Below are 20,110 nucleotides of genomic sequence, written 5' to 3' on the forward strand. Positions count from 1 at the left end.
TCCCCAACAAGGAGCGGAGCCCGCGGCCGCCCCCACTGCCCCCGCCGCCATCACCGCCGTCTGCCCGCCCGGCGGCGCCCGCAGAGGCCCGGCCGCGGCCCAGGTAAGCGCCCCCCGCCCCCCGCGGCGAGGCCTCTCGCTCTGCCGCGCGCCGCCGTCCAGTCAGGGGTCCCTGCGGAGCGTCAGGACGTTACGGCGGGGGGAGGGGAGCGGGGGAGGGGCGGTGGCGCGCGGCGGGCGTCACGGGCGTCACGGGCGTCACGGGCCCGCGTCAGGCGGCGTCGGCGGCGGTGGCGTCGACCTCCATCTTGCGGGAAGGCGGGCGGCGGGCGCACGGCGCACGGACCCCGGACCCGCGTGTGCTAGCCATGTCCACGCGGGCCCCTTCCCCCGGGTGGGAGCCGTATCCACGCGGGCCCCCCGGTGGCAGATGCGTCCCCCTCGGTAGGAACCGTGTCTCCATGCGGGCCGGGGGGGAGCCGAACCCCCACGTCCCCCCGGGAACCCTGCCTGTGCGGCCGCGGGGAGCCAAGTCCCCGGCGCCCACTCCGGTAATGACCTGCCGGCACTCGGTTAACTTGTACTCCGTTTAGGTGGTTGACATGCCCCTTGAACCAGGTCTGCTTCTTTGCTGACACCTCAAGTACAAGTTTGAATTCCATCAGCCTTTTTCTCTCTTTTTGGACAGATGAAAAGCTGTACATAATGGTTGTGTACAACTTGCGTTTGGAGATAAGTATACACCTGGAACCAATCGTGTCCACCACCTCCAGAAGTTTCCTCCCACCCTCTGATTTGTGATAAAAACACTTGACCCAAGTTCTGCCCTCTTAGCGAGCTGTCAGGCCTCCAGGACGGACTCACAGCCGGGCTGGGGCTGAGCACACCCCCTGGGCATCCACTCAAGCCCCGCATGTGTCCGCTGTCTGGCTAATGTCCTCCAGGTCATCCAGGCGGTGGCCGCGTTTCCTCTTTTAAGGCTGACATTTCATTGTATGGAGGGACCACATTTCTTTTTTATTGATTTTTCACAGAGAGGAAGGGAGAGAGAGAGAGAGCTAGAAACATCGACGAGAGAGAAACATCTCCCACTGGGGATGTGCCCGCAACCCAGGAACATGCCCTTGACCGGAATCGAACCCGGGACCCCTCAGTCCGCAGGCTGACGCTCTATCCACTGAGCCAAACCGGTTTTGGCAAGGGGGACCACATTTTTATCCACTCACCCATTGAAAGACATTTAGGTCGCTTCCATAGTTGGCTACTCTGAATAAATCTGCAGTGAGCGTGGGGTGCAGGTATCTTAGTGATGCAGGTATCTTGGAGGTCTGATTTCATTTCCTTCAGAAGACTATCGAGAAGTGGGATGGCTGGATATGTGGTTGTACCAGATTACTTCCCATCAACACTGCACAAAACGATGTCAGTCTTATTAAGGGTAAATTCAAATGATTAAGTAAATGCCAAAAACAACAAATTAAGCAGACTGTCCAGAAATTATTTCTTCATGAGAAGTGTCTTAAAAATTGTAAGGAGATACACTGGGCGGGAGAGGAATTTGCTATCTATGTACAAACATGCAATGGTTTCTGTGAATTTAGAATACTTATAAAACTATATTCAAACCTAGGCCTTAAAATAATAAGCCATTTCTTGTCTGAACTGGGAAGGATGGCTGCTCAAATGTTTTTTCAGAGCCACAAATTCTTGCGAAGTGGGGGCTGCACATGTAGGCACATAGCTCAGCTTGGCTGGGTGGGACCCTGGCTGGGTGTGGCGAGAGTATGGTTGAGACCAGAGCTGGTGCATCTGTGCCCACCCCAGCTGGAGTAGAAGCCCAGATTCTCTGGGAAAGGCAGGACTAGAAGGACCACCTCCAGGGACTCCAACATTTTCCAAGAGAAGCTGGAAATCTAAAATTTTAAATATATTTATTGATTTCAGAGAAGAAGGGAGAGGGAGAGAGAGATGGAAACATCAATGATAAGAGAGAATCATTGATTGGCTGCTTCCTACACATCCCCGACCGCTACTGGGGATCGAGCCCGCAACCCGGGCATGTGCCCTTGGCTGGAATCGAACCTGGGACCCTTCAGTTCACAGCCCGAAGTTCTATCCACTGAGCCAAACCAGCTAGGGCAATCTAAAATTTTAAAATGTGAACTTTGTAAACTTTGAAAAAGTTGGCAACTAATTAAACGTTTGGAACACTGAGAGGATAAAAAATCATGCTTGTTCCTGGTGCATGACCTCTGCCGTCTCTCTACTGGTGTTTTCATGAAAGTGTCCACATAAGCACTGCCAGACCTACAGAGGATTTTTATAATAATTTGTCGGAATCAAATAGAGGAGATGCTTGGAAGCAAGATCTCGACAGACGGAAAAATGCTTCTCAGGACTACAGACTGCAGCTTCTTTTATGCATTTGGAATTAAGGAGGGAATGGAAGGAAGGGAGAAAGCCCGGCCTGGATCGGATTACAGGATAGTCAAGATTATGTGCTCAAGCTTTAAAGGGAGGGTCTGCAAGGGGGCAGTTCAAAGGTGTGAGAAGCTAGATGCACAGAAACAATGGACAGGGCCGGCTTGAGGCAAAGACTTTTTATGGAAGGAGTCATAGGCTTGGGGCGGGGCCAGTTAGGGTTTGAGGTGAGATTGCTTCCTGTAGACCCCCATTCTCAAAAGTTTGTAATTTTGTAGAAGACATGGAAAGCTAGATCTTAATCTTAGGAACTAACATTTTTGTCTTATTTTTATACTAGAGGCCTGGATTCTTGCACTGCTGGGGTCCCTTGCCTGGCCTGTGCCCTCTCGCAATCCAGGGCCCCTTGGGGGATGTAGTAGTGTGCCAGGTGACGGGCAGCTGGGGAGGAGCCTGAGCCCGGGCCATGTGCCGCGCCACTCCCGCTCATCCTGGCTCTGCTGTTCCTGCCATCTCTGCTGCTGCCGCTGCCCCTGGTAGCACTGCCGGGAGCTCTGAGCCCGGCTTCTGGTGCCTGTCGGTCAGCTGAGTGGCGCTCCCACTGTGGGATCGCACTGACCACCAGGGGGCAGCTCCTGCGTTGAGCGTCTGCTCCCTGGTGGACGGTGCGCATCCTACTGACTGGTCGACCAGTTGTTCAGTCGTTCAGCCCTTTAGGCTTTTATATAGAGAGAGATATTTAGGCCCAAGAATGCTATTTAAAAAATACTTTTTTATATCTTACCTCTAAATTAGTTGGTGCTCAGTTTTCACTAGTAATGAACCCAAGCTTGGTGCCAAGAACTGGGCGTGGGCTTTGGCTCCTCCAGGGACTGGGAAGAGGAAGATGGTGTCTAAACTCCAGCAGTTCTCTGTGAAGTAACTTTCGTTGCCAGTGGAGGCAGGGATTCAGTTTTGTGTGTTCACATCACTTAGTGCTCTGTTTTTGAAATTTGGGTGAGGACAGCTGTTGATGGGCGTGTAGGCTGGTCCCTTGCCTGTGTCTGTTGTGAGTCCTGTTGTCACAAGCTGGATGTGTGGTTCTGTGTGAGTCCAAGCTCACAGTTATTTTGGCCGTTGTGTCTGGAGGTGGGGTTGCTGGTCTTGTGGGAGGAGGAGCACATGTATTTTATAGGAAACTTCCAGACTCTTTTGCAGGTGGTTGTGTGGGTTCCCCTCCGTTTCCCCAGCCTAGAGACAGGACCCGTTTGCAACTGCTTTCTAGGCAGAGCTCTGGGATGTGGCCGGGACATGGTGGCGCGACAGGGAACAACCAGAGGCTCACCTGCTGGGAGTCCGCCGGGATCCGGGCCTCCTTGCCCACACCTGCTGTGACTCTGCGTCCTCAGGCCCAGGTGCCTGCCTGTTCAATCGCTCTGCTCACGGACCTCAGCCCTCACAGCGGCCAGGACAGGCAGTTGCGCCAGTCCATCCTCACCAGTAGCAGCCCGGGACAGCCCTTTTCCTGTTGTCATTTCTGTCAGAAAGTGTGTGCTGGGACTGAGAGCGACTCGTCAGCAACAGTGAGCTGTATTGTACAGACATGCGGACCTTCGTGACCCTGTGCCCTGCCTGTTGTTTCCTCTAGGACTTGGGGTCCTGGCAGAGTGACGTCTTGGTCCTGGGTGTCCTCTTCAGCTGAGCATGGCGACCCCAGATGTCAGTGTGCACATGGAGGAGGTGGTGGTGGTGACGACACCCGACACCGCGGTGGATGGCAGTGGCATGGAGGAGGTCAAGACAGTCCTAGTGACAACCAACCTGGCTGCCCACGGGTAAGGACAGGTCTGTGCCCTGCGGGGGCGGTGGAATGGCGGTGGGATGGCGGCATCTGGCACAGTGTGAGGCCTTTGGAGTTTCCCTTCATCATAGCCATTCTGAACCAGACTTGAGTCCATGTCAGTGCAGAGTATGCAGGACAATGATAATGCTTCGTCCTTGCCCTGGACTCCTGCGTCACACAGTCATAGGGCTCATTTCTGAAAACACCTGAAGTTTCTCTTGATAAGATAGGCAGTAGGGACAATTGGGAACTATTATTTCAAAATGAAGAGCCAGTAGTTTCCTGATATTCCTCATGGTAACAGCGTTTTCTTCCCCATCTCTTACAATAGACGTCCACATAGAATACTAGTTGGCAAAGAAGCTGGCGTGTGAGCCGACTGCTGGCTTCCTTTCGCCGAGCCCTACCTGTCACCTTCAAGGGGTTGGAGTAGACCGACTCCCTGTGGGTCATCTTTGCTGTGTCCTGAGTGTGTCCCGTTCAGACTGACCTCAGCATGTCCCTGACCTCTGGCCTGTCCCCTGTCTAACAGGATGCTTGGGGAAAGGTTCTAGACCAGGGCCCAACCCAGGTGCAGTTCCTGTAGGGCACACAGGACACTGGGTGTCGCCGCTTCGCACAGTCTGTGTGCAGCTGCTGTGTGGGGTGCCGGCCGCCCTCCCACTGTGCGCACACTTCTTTCGGGCAGGGCTCATTCTCCATCCCTGCGCACACAGTGAGGTGGCCGGCTCTTTGCTGGGTTCTAGCTGCACTGATGGCGCGTGTGACTGAGCCTGTGGATTTTCCCACTTGAATTCTCTGGTAGCTTGTCAGTGCGCCTCTGTGGGAGGGCTTCCCCGCACCCTTGCTCTGCAGTGACCTCCCATGCCCTGCTCAGAGGTGGCACCGAAGCCCCTTCCTGTGGATTGGAGATGGCTCTTGATGAACACAGTGGGCAGAAGTGACACTTGGTGGGAAAGACCATGCTGCCTCCTCCTGGTGTGCTGGGCGCTGTGAGGAGCCCTTGCCACAGGCACCTCATGGGGTGCTTTGGTCTGACTGAGCCCAATCTTTGCATCACCCACCCAGGCACGTGGCCTGATGGGGAATGCCCAGCCCCACAGTGGCGACTTTCCAGCTGTGTCCTGGCACGTGGGGTGACTCACTGAGCCTTCTCATGAGCATCGCTAGTTCTGTCTGGGGCAGGCCAGAGTGCCCAGAACACATGTGTCCTTATCACCTTGACTGCCATAACAAAATACCATGGACAGGGTGGCTCACCCTGGGGAAACGTCATTTCTCACTGTCCCAGGGGCTGGAAGTCCAGGATCCAGGTCTGCAGGGTCAGTGTCTGGGGAGGACTTTCCCTGGCTCGTGTGGCCTCACCTGGTAGAGACAGTCTCTTCCTCTGGTTTGAGCACTACAGTCCTCTCAGATTGGGGCCCGTCCTGACCTCATTTGACCTTAATTTCCTGCTGAAGACCAAATCTGCAGATAGTCACACTGGGATTAGGGCTTCGACATGTGAATTTGGGGACACAGTTCAGTCCACAGCAACATGCCCCTTCCCTTTCCCGGAGGCAAACGCTGCTATCTGGGAGTGGGGCTGGCATAGGAGGGTCTCCTCGTCTAGGCTGCCTGGGCTCACTCAGTTCCTGTCCCAGCTGGGCCTGAGTCCTGCAGGCGCACAGCTGAGACCCATTCGCTGTGCTGCGCTTTTCTGGTTTGGTTTTGTGCTGGTTTGGGATCTGCATCTTGGCTCCAGGGGTGTTAGAGCCCCCACCCCCCAACCCCCTGCTTGGAAGCCATGCCCTGGGGACTCATAGGAGTCCTTCGTCTGGCCAGGCCTGGCCTGAACACCTGAGGATTGTCCAGCCACATTCGAATTTGATCTTTATCCTGAGGCCATTTCTTATTTTGAAAATCTTTTGCCTGGTGGGAAGTGGGAGACATAAAACCATGTGACCGCGAGTTCCCTGTCATCTCTGCACCCACAGGGTGGGCAGCTTCCTCGTGCATCAGCGTCTGCACTCCACAGAGCTGTGCACACCGCACACCTTCTCTGCTACAAGTCCTTTTGCGTGTTTCCCTCTTCAGTGACTGTGGCTACACTGTTGCCAGTGGTTCCTCCACGTCCTGGCACAGCCCCTGTGTAGCCTACTGCTCCTGCTCTGGATATCCTGTTGCTCTGTCTTCCCCAAATGTGGTGGCAGCACCCACTTCCGGATAGTTTCTGTGTCATTGACACGGCTGCATACCCACCACAAAACTCAGTGCATTGAAACTTGTGTTTGCCACTTCCTAGGGGGATGGGCTAGCCAGGCAGTCACTCTGGCTGGGGCCTGTGCACCTGGCAGTGTTGGGTAGTCTGCAAGTACTCCCTTCTGGGGCGCTAGGGAAGGAGGGTCTCAGCACTCTGCTTGGGGCCCTCACCCCCAGGGACACTTGCCTGGTATTGTCATGGAGAAAGGTTCCGGGAGCGGGCGAGGAGCTGCAGAACCTCATGGGGTCTGGCTGCGTACCCCCGAGTCATAGGGCCCGGAGGACACTGAGGCAGGAGGCAGCCGAGGGCCCTGGAGATGTTTCTTCTCTTTCTCTGAAATATTTTATGTTCTACGAATGGGAAGTTGAGGTTTACTCTGGCCCCACGTTTAAGAAGAAGTTGGGCAGTGAAAGCGAACTAATGACTTTGTGGGTACAGATTCCTTTCCTGGCCGGACATTTGGGGAGAACTTGGGAGTGTTCCTTACTGGTGACAACCAACCCACGCTGCCTCCACCCAGTGCTTTGCCATGGTGACGTGAGGAGAAGCAAGTAGTGTTGTTTTTTTAAAAAAATACATTTTTATTGATTTCATAGAGGAAGGGAGAGGGATAGAAACACCAGTGATGAGTGAGAATCATCCATTGACTGCCCTCTGCACACCCCACACTGGGGATCGAACCCGCAACCTGGGCATGTGCCCTGATGGGAATCAAACCGTGACCCCCTGGTTCATAGGTTGATGCTCAACCACTGAGCCACACCTGCCGGGCTGAAAGTAGCGTTTGTAGTCTGACAGCAGCTCTGATTGACATTTGCTTTAGTAAAGTGGATGTTAGTGCTGCGGGAGGATTCATCCCTGAGTTGTGTGTGAGGCCGAGGGCAGAGGGGTCGTGGGCAGGAGAACTCTGCTCCTGTGACTGCTTCCTGGATACCCTTTAGTCTTGGTGTTTCCCTGTAGGTGGCCGGTGACAGGGACCTGGCTCTGCTCCTTACATGCTGGGCCCTCTTGCAATGCTGGTTCCTGTCCCACTCTTGACTCACTTCCTTCCTGGGACCGCCCTGGAACTCCTGTATGGAAGGAGCCCATTTTCCTGTTCTGCGCACATCCCTGCCTTCCAGAGTTCTGGCCTGAAAGGACAGCTGCCCCTCTGAGTCCATGACCCTCGTCAGGGATGGCCCTTGCCCAGTGCTATTCTTTATGTAGGAGCCACTCCTAATAGGTCCCAAAGACCAGATTCCAAGTGTGCATCTCCGGTCAGCTCATTTCTGACCTGGGTGGAGGTGAGGTAAAGCTTTGGGCAAGTGGAGAGGGGGACATGGCAGGGCAGCACCCCCGGCCCCTCTGGGTCCCCCCAGCCCCCCCCCCCCCCCCCACTGCTCTCAGGGCAGCGCTGAGGTCAGCAGTGCCGGCCTGTGGGGAGGGAGCAGGTGGGATTCCGTGTCAGGAGGATAAAGGCAGGGCACAGGCCATGGTGCAAGTTTGACCCTGGGTGTGTGTAACAAGAGGTGGGATGGGCAGGTGGGTAGAACCTCAGTGCCAGTGAACCCAGAAATCTGGGGCAGGGGTGGTTGGTTCCTTCTAGGGGTTCCCTGAGCACTGCCCATGTCCCCACAGCCTGCTCTTCTCCCTCCCTTCCTTCCTGACCCCCTCCCTGGCCCCCCACCTGCCCTCCGAGAGCCTTTGCATCTGCTGCCCCTCTTCCTGCATCCCCGGTGGTGCTGCTCTGACTGCCCTCAGGACTGCCCCAGGGCCACAGGTCCCTTCGCCAGTGCGCTCAGTGCCCGTTTCCTGGGCAGCCTCCCTCCTGGGGCCTGGCTTTCTCTGCTGCTGCTTTGATGCTGATCCTCTTGTCACCCACAACACCCTCACCTTCCTAAGATCCTTGTGCACCCCAGGCGCCACCATGACCCAGGTCCAGGCCTGGGATAAACACCTGCTCGGTGGTGCACAGTGATGGAGTCTCTGCAGATCTGACCCTTCTTTCTAAAATTGTATATTTTTGGATAGTTTCTATACCCATGTGAAATCACTATAATAGGAATAAAAATTTTATTAAAGATACGGAGGTGTAGAATTCCTGCCAAAGTGTTGGTGGTCTCCACAGATTTGTTTCACGTGCCAGGAGCATTTTGGGTACCTGAGACACAACTGTGAGCAAAACAGCCCACTGGAGGAGCACCTGCTGGGGGGCTGTGGTTTGGTGACCATCAGTGCAGGTCCCCTGACCTGCATGGCCACTGGACTTCTGGACTGAACAGGAAGTGCCACAGAGCGCAGCAGAGACACACTCTGTCATTGGGGCCTGCTGATGTCTCCCCTCTTCCTCTTCCAGAGGCGACCTGAGTGAGGACAACATGGAGACTGAGGACGCGGCTGCGGCGGCGGCTGCTGCCTTCACAGCGTCCTCGCAGCTCAAGGAAGCCGTGTTGGGTAGGTGCCTGCCAGTGGCTGGTGGGGCAGTTTTTCCCAAGAGGACAGGCTTCCAGGCCAGAGCTGAGCTTGGCTCCAGTGGAGGCCAGGCTGCAGGGCCTTCCGGGGGTAGCCTGGCTGTGTCTGCACCTGCGGCTGTGCGGGAAGCTCTGCTCAGAACCATCGTGAGTGGTAGTGAAAGTTCTTTATAACACCTAATGTTAAGGGCCTCAGAACTAGAACAGGATGAATATGTTTCTCTGGAATTATCCCAAGTAGAGTTTGATTTTATGTCTTCAAGTGGTTCTTCAATTGGACATAGTTTAATGCACTTGTGCTAGTGTTACTGTAGTTAACTGTTGTTAAATGTGTCGAATTGATTGTGAGTTAACTTGAAACTGTAACTTGGGACTGAGGTGTCCCTGCTCACCCTGCCCTGTCCCTGGCCCCTCTGGATCCTGATTTCTGGTTTCTGGGCTAGTAGTTACGTGCTTTGGCAGGAAGTGCTTTGGGAGAGGTTGTGACTGACTTTCTGTCTTACCCTTTCCCTGTCCTCACACCTCATGAGAAGTGAAGATGAATGAAGAGGGGGAGAACCTGGAGGCCGAGATCTTGTACCCCATCACCTGTGGGGACAGCAGAGCCAACCTGATCTGGAGGAAGTTCGTGTGCCCTGGCATCAATGTGAAGTGTGTGCAGGTGAGGGTTCTGAGTGCCAGCTGCAAGGGCGGGGTCCTCCCAGGATAGCTGCAGAGAGGCCAGGAGTGAGAGCGTGCGCACCCTGCTCCAAGGCCGTGAGCTTGCAGAGGCAGCTCAGGAGGGAGCAGTCCGGGTGCGAGGGTAGCAGAGGAGGAGTGGCTCTCCAGGACGGCAGGACTCGCTGAGGGCACGGGGAGGAGCATGGGGAGAGCCACTTACCACGGGAGGGCAGTGGCAACACAAGCATCTGGAAGGCAAGCCGCAGGAGAGGGGAGGGGGACCAGGGGCCTTGAAGGCGTCTCTGAGCGCTGCATGGAGATGACAGCGGGTCTGAACATGGCCAGGATGGAGGGAGGGTGTCCTAGTCCAGGAGACTGGGATCCCAGCCTGTGCGAGTCAAGCTTGGTGCCAGCTCAGGGACTGCCCCTGCTCCGTGGGACAAACGAATGGCAACATGATCTGCGACAGTCTGGATTGTAACTCCAGTAAAATAGAACCTGCGAGCCATGTGGTTGCCGAGTATTTCATGTCATTTATGTCAGACAGGAAGCCTCTCATATTAGAAAACCAACAACACTAGGGGTGATGGAGCCGCAAATGGTTGGTGACAGCCTTGCATCAGACACCGCCATCGACGAGGCCGTGATCACAGAGGGACAGCAGTACTCGCACAGGGAGCAGGCGGTGGGGCGGGCAGGACTGAGGGACAGGCTACAACACAATGGCCGCACGCTGCAAAGATGGCGAGGATGGGATGCCAGGTGCTGCTTCGGTTCAAGGGGATGAGACTGACAGGCACAGCACAGCCTGGGCTGGGGCCTGCATCGCAGAGGCAGTGGCTCTAGCGGTCGTCATTGGGACACTGGGAAGGTTCCTGCTGCCTCGGGGGAGGTCACATGTGCGTGGCAATTTCCTGAGCTTGGTGCGTGGTTCTGGGGAGAACCTTGTTGTCAGGAAGCAGTTGTGAAGCTTGTCCTCACTGGGAAGCTGACCTCAAGCAGAAAGTGAAAGGAAACAGGCTTCTCCGGGGCTCCGTGACGTAAGCGAGAGTGAAGCTCCTGCGGATACTTCTGGTCAGAAACACACCACCCAGCTCCCAGTACTCAGCACTGAAGTACAGGAGAGCTCTGCATCCACTTCAGGAAGATGAATAATCAAGTAAGATGATTGCTTCCCAGCCGCTGATTCCAGCTCAGGGTCGAGGGCCGAGTGGTTCAGGCAGGTGATCAGAGACAGGAGCTGTAGGCGAAGGAAGGCGTGAAGAGCAAAGGAGTGGAAACTGGTAAATCGCAGTGTGACACACGCTGCAACATCAATAACATGTCTTAGGGAGATTCTGACAGGATCAAATGCGTGGCCGCCGGGCAGAGCTTGAGTAGGACCACAAAGCTCTGGACGCTACCTACGCGGGCTGTGTCTGTGTCCCCGACCAGGTGGGTGTGGGTCAGCTCTCCCTGGACTCAGTGAGAGAAAGGGGACCTGCTCAGGAACGTGGGAAAATTACCTCCATTGGTAGCATTCCCCAGGTTGGCCTCACTTGCCATGACCAACCTACGTCTGATTGAGGTAGGAGGCGGCTGGATAATCTGAGCTTGACCTGATGCAGGTTGCAGGGAGCCCCCAGCGAAGGGGAGGCCCTGGCCTGGGTCCAGTGGGGCGTCCAGGCCACGGCTGGAACTTCCTTTTCTGCCTCTGCCGAGACCCGCTGACCCGCCCATCCCCAGCCTGCTTGTTTTCTAAGTAAATATAGTTTTATTTTGATTCTTGAGTTCCCATGATTGCTCGTTTAATAAGACTGAATAGGATATTTTATGTTCTTGGGCCTCTGGATTCCAGCCATGGTGGGACTCCCAGGCCCAGAGCCTGTTTGCAGGGAGGACACTCCCTGGCCTCAGCATGGACGGGTGTGTGTCACTGAGAGACAGTATTGGAGGTGGGATGGGGCGGCCACAGGGGATGTTCACGGCTCCCCTGTACATTGCATCCTGTGTTATTTTGACATGATAGAGGTATAATTTAATTATAGAATAGTTTATATGTGCGATAGACTGCATCCTGCCTGGAGTGTGCAAGCCCTGTGCAGGCAGGAGGGCCACACCTTGTTTCACCTGAGCTGTCCTTTCCCCAAGCCAACATTGCTACAGGCCAAGTCCTGTGTCTGATTGAGAGTGGGCCTGTGGCTCTGCCTCCATCCTGCATCCCTTCCCTAGGTCATGCTGCGCTCCGGAAAGGTTAGGCGGGAGCACCGGTGGTGGGAGGTGCCATCCTGACTGCTCTGCTGTGTTCCCTCTACAGTATGATGAGCATGTCATCAGCCCCAAGGAGTTTGTGCACCTGGCCGGCAAGTCCACCCTGAAGGACTGGAAGAGGGCCATCCGGATGAATGGCATCATGCTCAGGTGGGCCTCCTGTGGTCTTGTCTCGTTCGGAGCTCCGCCGGTTCTTACCTGGAGGCCCTGTGGTGTGACACAGTGTCTGCACATCAGATAGGCGCTGGCTCATCTCTTAGCCAGCTTTCCCGCTGCGCATGCAGAGCGCCCAGGTCACTGGTGGGTGGTGTCCTCAGACCTGGGAGTGTGTGTCAAGAGCCCCGTCTTTAACCTACGGTGCGTGTTCACCTGGCCAGTTGTCTAGACACTGTCCTCTGGCTCTGGGTCTGCCTGTTCAGGCTGTGTCTGTGTTTGGCGGCTGCGTGTCAGTCTACTTGGCCCTTGGTACCAGTGAGTTTGCAGAGGGTCTTGGTCTGGACTGTGGCCACCCTGTGATGAGGAGCGGGTGTGCTGGGCTGCGCCCTGCCCTTGGTAAGGAGCGCCCTCTGTCCTCAGAGACTCCCTGCCCTTGGACATTCATTAGGAGTCGGGGCCCCCAGCAGCTCCTGGCTCTCCACACCGGCGTCCAGTCTGAAGCCCGGGGGCCCTGGCAGCCTGGCTTGGGGCTCTTGCCCGTGTCTGCTCCACAGGTGCCCCGGGGGGGAGGCCTTCTGACCCCTGCTGACTTAAGCCTTCACATCCACAGCCTCGGGAATGTCGCCTCCTGGTTCTCACGTATCAATAGTTCCTGTTTTGGTGTCACAACTTGTCCCTGATTGGGAGGAGCACCCCTGCTGGTCTGTCCCTGCCCTCTGCCCTACTCGCCCCACGGCCCCCACAGCATGTCCGTGCAGAGACGAGTCTCGCCGTGTCTGGTGTCGCTAGATTGGGTTACTTTGCTGCTGACGGGGATGCTGTCCTTCGTAGTTTTCCCCCAGAGGATGGGTCTTGCTGTCCTTGGCCACATGTGGTGCTGCAGGAGCGCCTGTGGCCCTCATGTGGAGCCCTGACCATGGCCCTGGTCACTCCTTGTGAACCATAGTCTGGCCTTAGAGAGGCAGATACTCAAGGCCAGGGACCAGCAGCTGGCATGTCCCCTGCCCTCGAGCAGGCGGGCCCATGGTGCTCATGGTTCTCCCTAAACCCATCCAGGGGTCCCTGGCTTCCTATAAAGTGTCTGGGTGTCAGAGCTGTGGGAAGGCGATGGCCCATTTCACTGAAGGAAGCTCGGTGCAACCATGGAGCCCACAGTGAGGGAAACAGGAGGCCCTGTGGAGCATCTGATGCTCAGCTCGACTTTGCAGCGGGAACTCAGAGCCATGAGGCTTCTCCCTGGCAGGTTCTTACCCGCCTACCTGCCAGCCTGTGCCACTGAAAGCACCTTTGTGCACCGTGTGTCTGCTCTCCTGCGGCCTCACTATTCCCCCAGGGCACCAGCCACTGCGTCTCACTTCCTGTGGTCAGGGCCACATGCCTGACTGCAGTGAGTCCACTCACGAACCCAGAACTTTGTGCTAGGCTATTGGACAAGCCTGTCAGGGAGCTTCCTTTGGCCTCCCGACATGGCCTGGGCTACCCCTCCTGGGACCTGAGGTCGCCCTAGTGGGGGGTTGAGCGATATGTTTGGGTCCAGTCATCTGCACAGATGGCCTGGCCATGGCGCAGGCACACATAGGGTGCTTGTCTCCTGCACAGGAAGATCATGGACTCCGGGGAGCTGGACTTCTACCAGCACGACAAGGTCTGCTCCAACACCTGCCGCAGCACCAAGATCGACCTCTCCGGCGCCCGCGTGTCCCTGAGTAGCCCCACATCGGCTGAGTACCTCCCACTCACACCTGCCACGGCTGATGGTATGTGCCACGCCTGCTCGGTATCACCCAGCCCCTCTGCTGCTGGCCACGGAGCTGGATGTGCGGATGTGCCCCTCAGCTCGGGCAACTGGGCCCTTGGGCCCTGTGTTCAGTGGCTACCTCCTCCCTCACTGTAGAAGTCTGAACTGATATTTCATTGGCAGGGGACGATTCAAGCACTTTTTCTTTTTAAGCCACGTTTGTTATAAAACATAGAAACTCCTACGTAGGAGCACATAAAGATTGTTGAAGCCACTGTCCAGGGCCCACCTGCACCTCTGACCTGCAAGGTGCTCCCTGCCCCCACAGCTGCCCCTGCAGCTGCACCCGGTGGGACCTGCACTCCTGCAGTACTTGGTGCTCAGCTTTGTGTGCCTTCCTGCCCCTTGGGCTCTGACGCCTTTGTGACGCACTCACGGTGATGTCTGGTGTTCACTCGGGTACGGAATACCCTTGAACTCATTCCAACTTTGTGAATATAGATTTTTTGAAATCTAGGAGCAGAACCAGGTCCTGAGCTCCCCCTTCAGATTGCCTGGTGATAATTCTGTGGTGTGTTTCCAGTGATGTCACTTGCATTGTCTCTACACTATCAGTGCACAGGGTCAGTCTGGGCGCTGCATGTGGCCAGGGACTGTCCTTTCCGCTGACGAGATGGTGGGCATTTGAGGGAGCATGGTCTGTACTAGAGGGAGGAGAGTGAGGCTGGGCGGCCGTGCGGGGTGGTCATCATCCAGACCTGCCCCGAGTCCTGGCCGAGCTGCTAGCGGTGCTGCTGGCGGTCTGTGTGAGTACCAGGTGCTGCCGTCAGACAGTGTGGAGGGGCTGGGCCACCACAGAGACCCCTCCCCACCCCCGCCCCGGGGGACACATCCAAACACACATCCCACTCCTGTTGGGCCCATAGCTGTTGTGACAGTAGGGTGACCTGGGGGTCAGCATGGGGTGACTGATCTCTGAGGAAAGACCAATCTCCGAGTGTGCCAGTTAGTGCCCACCGTGTTGGCACAGGCCGCATCCGGTCAGGATTTAGCTCTTGGGACTCTCGTCCCTTCCTCGTCCGGACAGGGCAGTCTGTTGCTTTACTTAAACTTCACCCATGCAGTGGCTTCCTCGGCCCGAGTCTCCTGTACAGCTCGTGAGAGACCTGTCAGCCTGACCGAGGAACAGGTTTGCTCCAAGCAGGTGACATTCCCAGCACCATGTCTTTGTTGGGTGTGGACGTGGCAGGTTGAAAAGCTAGCGCGAACATTAGCCAGTCGCTGGCTTGTTTGTAAGCTGGGTCTCTATGAAGCCAGGGCTTTATCAAAAGCAGCCACAAATGGCCAGATGCCCCTTTGTCCATGACCATGTGCAGCAGGCCCTAGAGGCCGAGTGGCAGCTCATGTCCCCCAGAGCTTCGCCTCTTTTGATTGGAAACTGCACATGGAGAGACACTGAGATATGTGTTGGTGTCGGTGAAGCAGACGGGAGGGAGGAATCGGGGCACAGACCCAGCCGAGTGAGTGGCAGGACCCCGCTGTGCAGCCCAGGCTCGCTGACCCTTGGAGCCAGTGTTGAGGTATTGGACTGGGTTGTGGGCCTACGAGGTCCTGTCGGTTCTTTCTGCTCTGTATGTGCTGCGGTGCCTGCTATTGGACAGTGGAAAGTACAATCCAAGTGCGAGGCAGTGGGCCCTCTGCACCAGGGCCTGTGCTTGTCAGGTGCGTGAGGCGGCATGGAGGCCGCTTTGCAGCCAGGCAGGCGGGCTCATCTGCTTCCGTCTTGGTTGCAGTGAACGGGTCTCCTGCTACCATCACCATAGAGACCTGCGAGGACTCCGGTGACTGGACCACGACCATCGGAGGTACAGGGTCCTTCCTGTGGGCTTCTGGGTCGGGCCTGGGGCGGGGCCCCATGGAGAATGGGACTGAACAGGGAACTGTCCCTGTGGACAGCATGTGTATTTGGAGGCTGTGTTCCCTGCTGGGCTGGCCCACTGGCCTGACAGCTCTGAGCTGTTGCTCAGCTCGAAAGGGCAACCCCGCTGACCCCAGGTTTGTGTTCTCCCATGGGCTGGGTCAGGACTTCCTGCTGTTTGAGCCTCTTCTTCCCTTGCAGATGACACATTTGCCTTCTGGCGAGGGCTCAAGGATGCAGGCCTGCTGGAGGAGGTCATACAGGAGTTCCACCAGGAGATGGTGGAGACCATGAAAGGCCTGCAGCAGCGGGTGCAGGACCCCCCTCTGCAGCTCCAAGGTGAGGGCACTGCCTGCGGGGCCCCTTCCTGCAGAGCAGGGCTGGTGGTTGGTTGGCTTAGGCCGCAGTGGGCGTTGCCTGCTCCTGATAGCTCTGGGCTGAGCCCAGCAGCTTCTGCAGGGAGTGGGCAGCTAGTCCTGCTCCTCCAGGCCCCTCCTTGACTCAGGATTGTGCCTGCCGAGGCCCAGCTTCTGGTGGTGGAAGGGGCCTCCACTGTGTCCGCTTGGCCAGCCGTCCTCACTGCGCCCGTCTCACCCTCAGACGCCGTGCTGCTCAACAACATTGTGCAGAACTTCGGCATGCTGGACCTGGTGAAGAAGGTGCTGGCCGGCCACAAGTGCCAGATGGACCGCTCGCGGGAGCAGTATGCCCGCGACCTGGCCGGTGCGTGGGGCCTCCATCCCGGGTGCGGGGCCCGGAGTCCGCGCAGGACAAGAGGGCGCTTGCATTGTCAGCAGGGGCATTGAGGCTCCAACCGTGGAGCTTGTGACTCACTGCGTGGCTGTTCACAAGAGGAGACAGCAGAGATGTGAAAAGACAGACCGTGACCCTGAGCCCAGTTTGTGCCAGCTGTGCCCGTCTTTCCCAGCACCCCTCGGTGTCTGGACATGCGGGGTGTGCATGTGTGTGCGTGCGGATGCGTGTGAATGGATGTACCTGTGGGTGTGCATATGTGTATGTAGAGCTGGCTGGCTACATGTGCTGCTTTGACCTAGTTTATACCTAATACCACGAGAGCAGCTCTCCATGCACAATGCAGTGGATTGGAATGTGTGGCAGCTCGGAGGGGCAGGCTGTGTGTGGTCTGACACTCCCTTCCCCGCAGTGGTGCCTGTCCCCGTCCCCGCAGTGACACTCTGTCCTGTCCCTGCAGCCCTGGAGCAGCAGTGTGACGAGCACCGCCGACGGGCCAAGGAATTGAAGCACAAGTCCCAGCACCTCAGCAACGTGCTCATGACGTTAACGCCCGTGTCCCTGCCGCCCCCCATAAAGCGGCCCCGGCTCGCCAGGGCCACATCCGGGCCGGCTGCCATCGCCTCGCAAGTGCTCACCCAGTCCGCCCAGATTGCCCTCAGCCCCGGCGTGCCCGTCTCCCAGCTGACCAGCGTGCCAATCGGCAAAGTGATGTCTACCCTACCTTCCCCTGTGCTGGGCAAGGGCTGCCCCCAGGTGGCTTCCACCAGCTCTCCTGCCTCGCCGCTGCTTGGGGGCTACACGGTGCTGGCCTCGTCAGGCACCTCCTTCCCTGGCACGGTGGAGATCCACCCGGACGCATCCAGCCTCACGGTCCTGAGTACGGCCGCCATGCAGGACGGCAGCACTGTGGTCAAGGTGGTCAGCCCCCTGCAGCTGCTCACCCTGCCGGGCCTGGGCCCCGCCCTGCAGAACGTGGCCCAGGTGTCACCCGGGGGCAGCACCATTGTGACAGTGCCCACAGGGGCCGTGGAGAGCACCATGGCTGCCCCGGGGCCCGAGGAGCACACAGCCACCATCGAGGTGGCCGCCATGGCTGAGGGCCACGAGCACAAGTAGTCACTGGCAGAGGGTGAGGCCCCTGGTGGGCACGGGACTGGCCCCTCTCCTCAGGCCACAGCGCATCCCACGGGGCTGCTGAACCAAAGAAAGGAAACATCAAAGTGGACCGAGAGGAGAGGGCAGAAGGTGACAGCAGCCTGTGACGTCCGCTGGACTTTGAGTTCTGCACTTCCCCGTTTTCTTGGGAAATATATTTTTCCATCTGTTGCTTATTAATACTGTTTACACGTTGGGCCCAACCAGGAGCCAGACGAGAGGACGTGCAGGCCTCGCTGCAGCCGGAGCAGCAGGCAGCACTGAGGGTGGGCCTGCTGCGCTGCATGGCTGGGCACGCCATTAGCACAGGCCTTGGGGACCATCCCCAAGGTGGAAAGCCATGGATCCTATGGATTTGATTTCTTCCCACAGTTTTCTGTAGGTTAGTGTGGTGGGCACTCTGCTCTCCTGTCTCGGGAGCAGGTGTGGGGGGGTGTCAGGTCGACACAGGGCTCAGGTCTGGGGGCTCTGGCTCCTGGGGTATAGGGTGCAGACTTGAGGGCACCTGCCTGAGCAGAGGGGCTCAGGGGCCCAGCAGCACGAGCTTCCCTGCCCCTGCCCACCTGCCTGCAGATGCTTGGCGCTCAGGGCTGCCCCACACACACCCTGCGTGCTCCTGTGAGCTGTTTAGTGGGCTTCTAGGAAGAGTCTGATTTATAGCTTTTTCAACCCAAACCATGACGAGTGCCTAGGTTTCCAGAATCCGCTCTGGATTCCAGAGTGTGTACAGGTGGCTGTTGGGACTGCCTGCGTGAAGGTGACTGAGGGCTGGAGGTCCTGCCACTTGGGTCCTGGGGGTGAGGGTGTAAACGGGGCAAGACGGCAGGGTGGGGCGCACCTTCCATTCGCCCCGTGTTCAACATGCTGATGGGGCCAGCATGACCTCCTCAGACCCAGGAGCCCCACCTCTTGGGACCCCCACCTGGAGGTGCTGTGCCTGTTGCTCTAGGGTGTGTGGGGAAACCGCCATTGGGCACAGCCAGGGCCAGCGCAGGTTCAAGGTGGACGCCCAGATGCTCATTGGAGGGCTGTCTGTGGTCCACACAGCTCTGACTTTGGAGGCGTCAGGTAGACTGACGGGGCCGTGCACAGGTCCCCAAGGGCGGCCTGAGCCCCTTGAGCGTCAGGGACCCGCTGAGGATGCTTCTCCGGAGTCCTCCTCATGGAGAGGCCCCCCGCTCCCTGCTTTGAAGGGAACTGGGCTCCGTCTGTCCGTCCATCCCTCCATTCATCCAGTGCCCCAGACCCTACCTCAGTGGCCTCGCCCACGTGGAGCTACTGAGGCTGTCTTTGTTTTCTCTGTTAGTTTTGTTTGCTCTTTTCAAGGGTCTGCTGGTTTCCTCATGTTTACTTTCTTGTCCGTGTCTGCAGTTTTTCTTAAGTGCGTCTTGATTGAGTCATGAGTCCTGTTAGGTGGGCTGGCCCAGCATCCCTGTCTGCATCAGCTCCCTTTCCTAATGAAGCCTCATCTGGCCCGTGGAGCCTTTGTCAAAGTCACACCCACCCCCTTCCAGCGCTTTCGCTGGTCTCAGACCAGGCCGGGGAGAGTTCACTTCAGAGCCATACACACAGAGAGGCAGCTCAGGTTAACGACCAGCCGCGCACCCTGTGCCGGGAGGGACCCACCATCCTCCAGGGGCCCCAGCTGCTGGGGAGGGGTCGCCACACCCGCCACGCTGCCCCTCCTGGTGGGGCGTGCTGGCCTGTGCTCTGGTTGGGGAAAGCGATCAGTAGGCTTGGTTTTCTCACTGGTGCTCAGGGGCAGCTTGGGGAACAAGCATCTGAGTCCTACTTTGTATGTTGTTTTGCAAGGATCTGCTCGGTACTTTGATCTAAAATAAAAACATGTTTCATAATTTGTGTCTGTCTGACAAGGGTGCATGGTGGCAGCCCAGAGTTGTGAGGGGTGGGCACGCTTAGCTCCTTATTCACTGCGTCGCGGATGAGCTCAGAGAAGCACTGCCTGCCCAAAGGGCGGGTGCCCAGTGGGGACTCACTGCAACCAGCACCTGGGCCGAGGGAATGAGGACCTGACTCCAAGGAGGACGTTTTTTCCTCCCAAGGCCCAGCGCCGGGTGTGGCCCCAGGTAGGCGCTGGTCCCTGCAGCCCTGGGCTGGACGGTAACTGAAGAGAAGTATCCAGTTGAGCCCTGGGGAGGGAGGACGATGGCAGAGGGTGGGGTCTTGAAGGCCGGGAGTCCGGGCTGCCAGCGGTGGGGAAGGCAAACCCCCACAACTTGATTCCTACCCTCTAATGGTTTGCAGAACACCCTCAAACCCCAGCTCACTGAGCTCCGGAGGTGTACTGAAGAGGCGGAGGGCGCAGGTGCAGCCTCCGCGCGGCCTCTCCTCCGGGCTGCTGCAGGCCCATCAGCAGGCTCATCCCCAAGGACCGTGGAGCTTCGGGTGCAGTCGGTGCTCACCAATGAGTGCCCAGCTGCCAGGTCTCCTCAAGAGGGAGCAGGGGCACTGGGCCTGGCCTCCCTTCACGTCTCCAGCCTCTGCCTCTTGGTTCCCGGCTCTCCTCTCGAATGTCCCTCAG

At 57.5% G+C, this 20,110-nt stretch overlaps 1 protein-coding gene across 1 annotated transcript; it reads left to right on the forward strand.

Annotated features, from left to right (window-relative positions):
- On the forward strand, positions 1-19,424 carry GMEB2 (glucocorticoid modulatory element binding protein 2). The gene is made up of 10 exons (XM_081097978.1): positions 1-103; positions 4,049-4,235; positions 8,821-8,918; positions 9,469-9,596; positions 11,892-11,995; positions 13,601-13,758; positions 15,533-15,604; positions 15,859-15,996; positions 16,258-16,380; positions 16,871-19,424. Exons 2-10 carry the CDS (start codon positions 4,105-4,107, stop codon positions 17,527-17,529), a joined length of 1,611 nt encoding a protein of 536 aa, XP_080954104.1. The 5' UTR covers positions 1-103; positions 4,049-4,104; the 3' UTR covers positions 17,530-19,424.
- Positions 19,425-20,110: the final 686 nt, after the last annotated feature.

Source organism: Myotis nattereri, assembly GCF_964212035.1.
Source record: "Myotis nattereri genome assembly, chromosome: 8".
Taxonomy (NCBI): domain Eukaryota; kingdom Metazoa; phylum Chordata; class Mammalia; order Chiroptera; family Vespertilionidae; genus Myotis; species Myotis nattereri.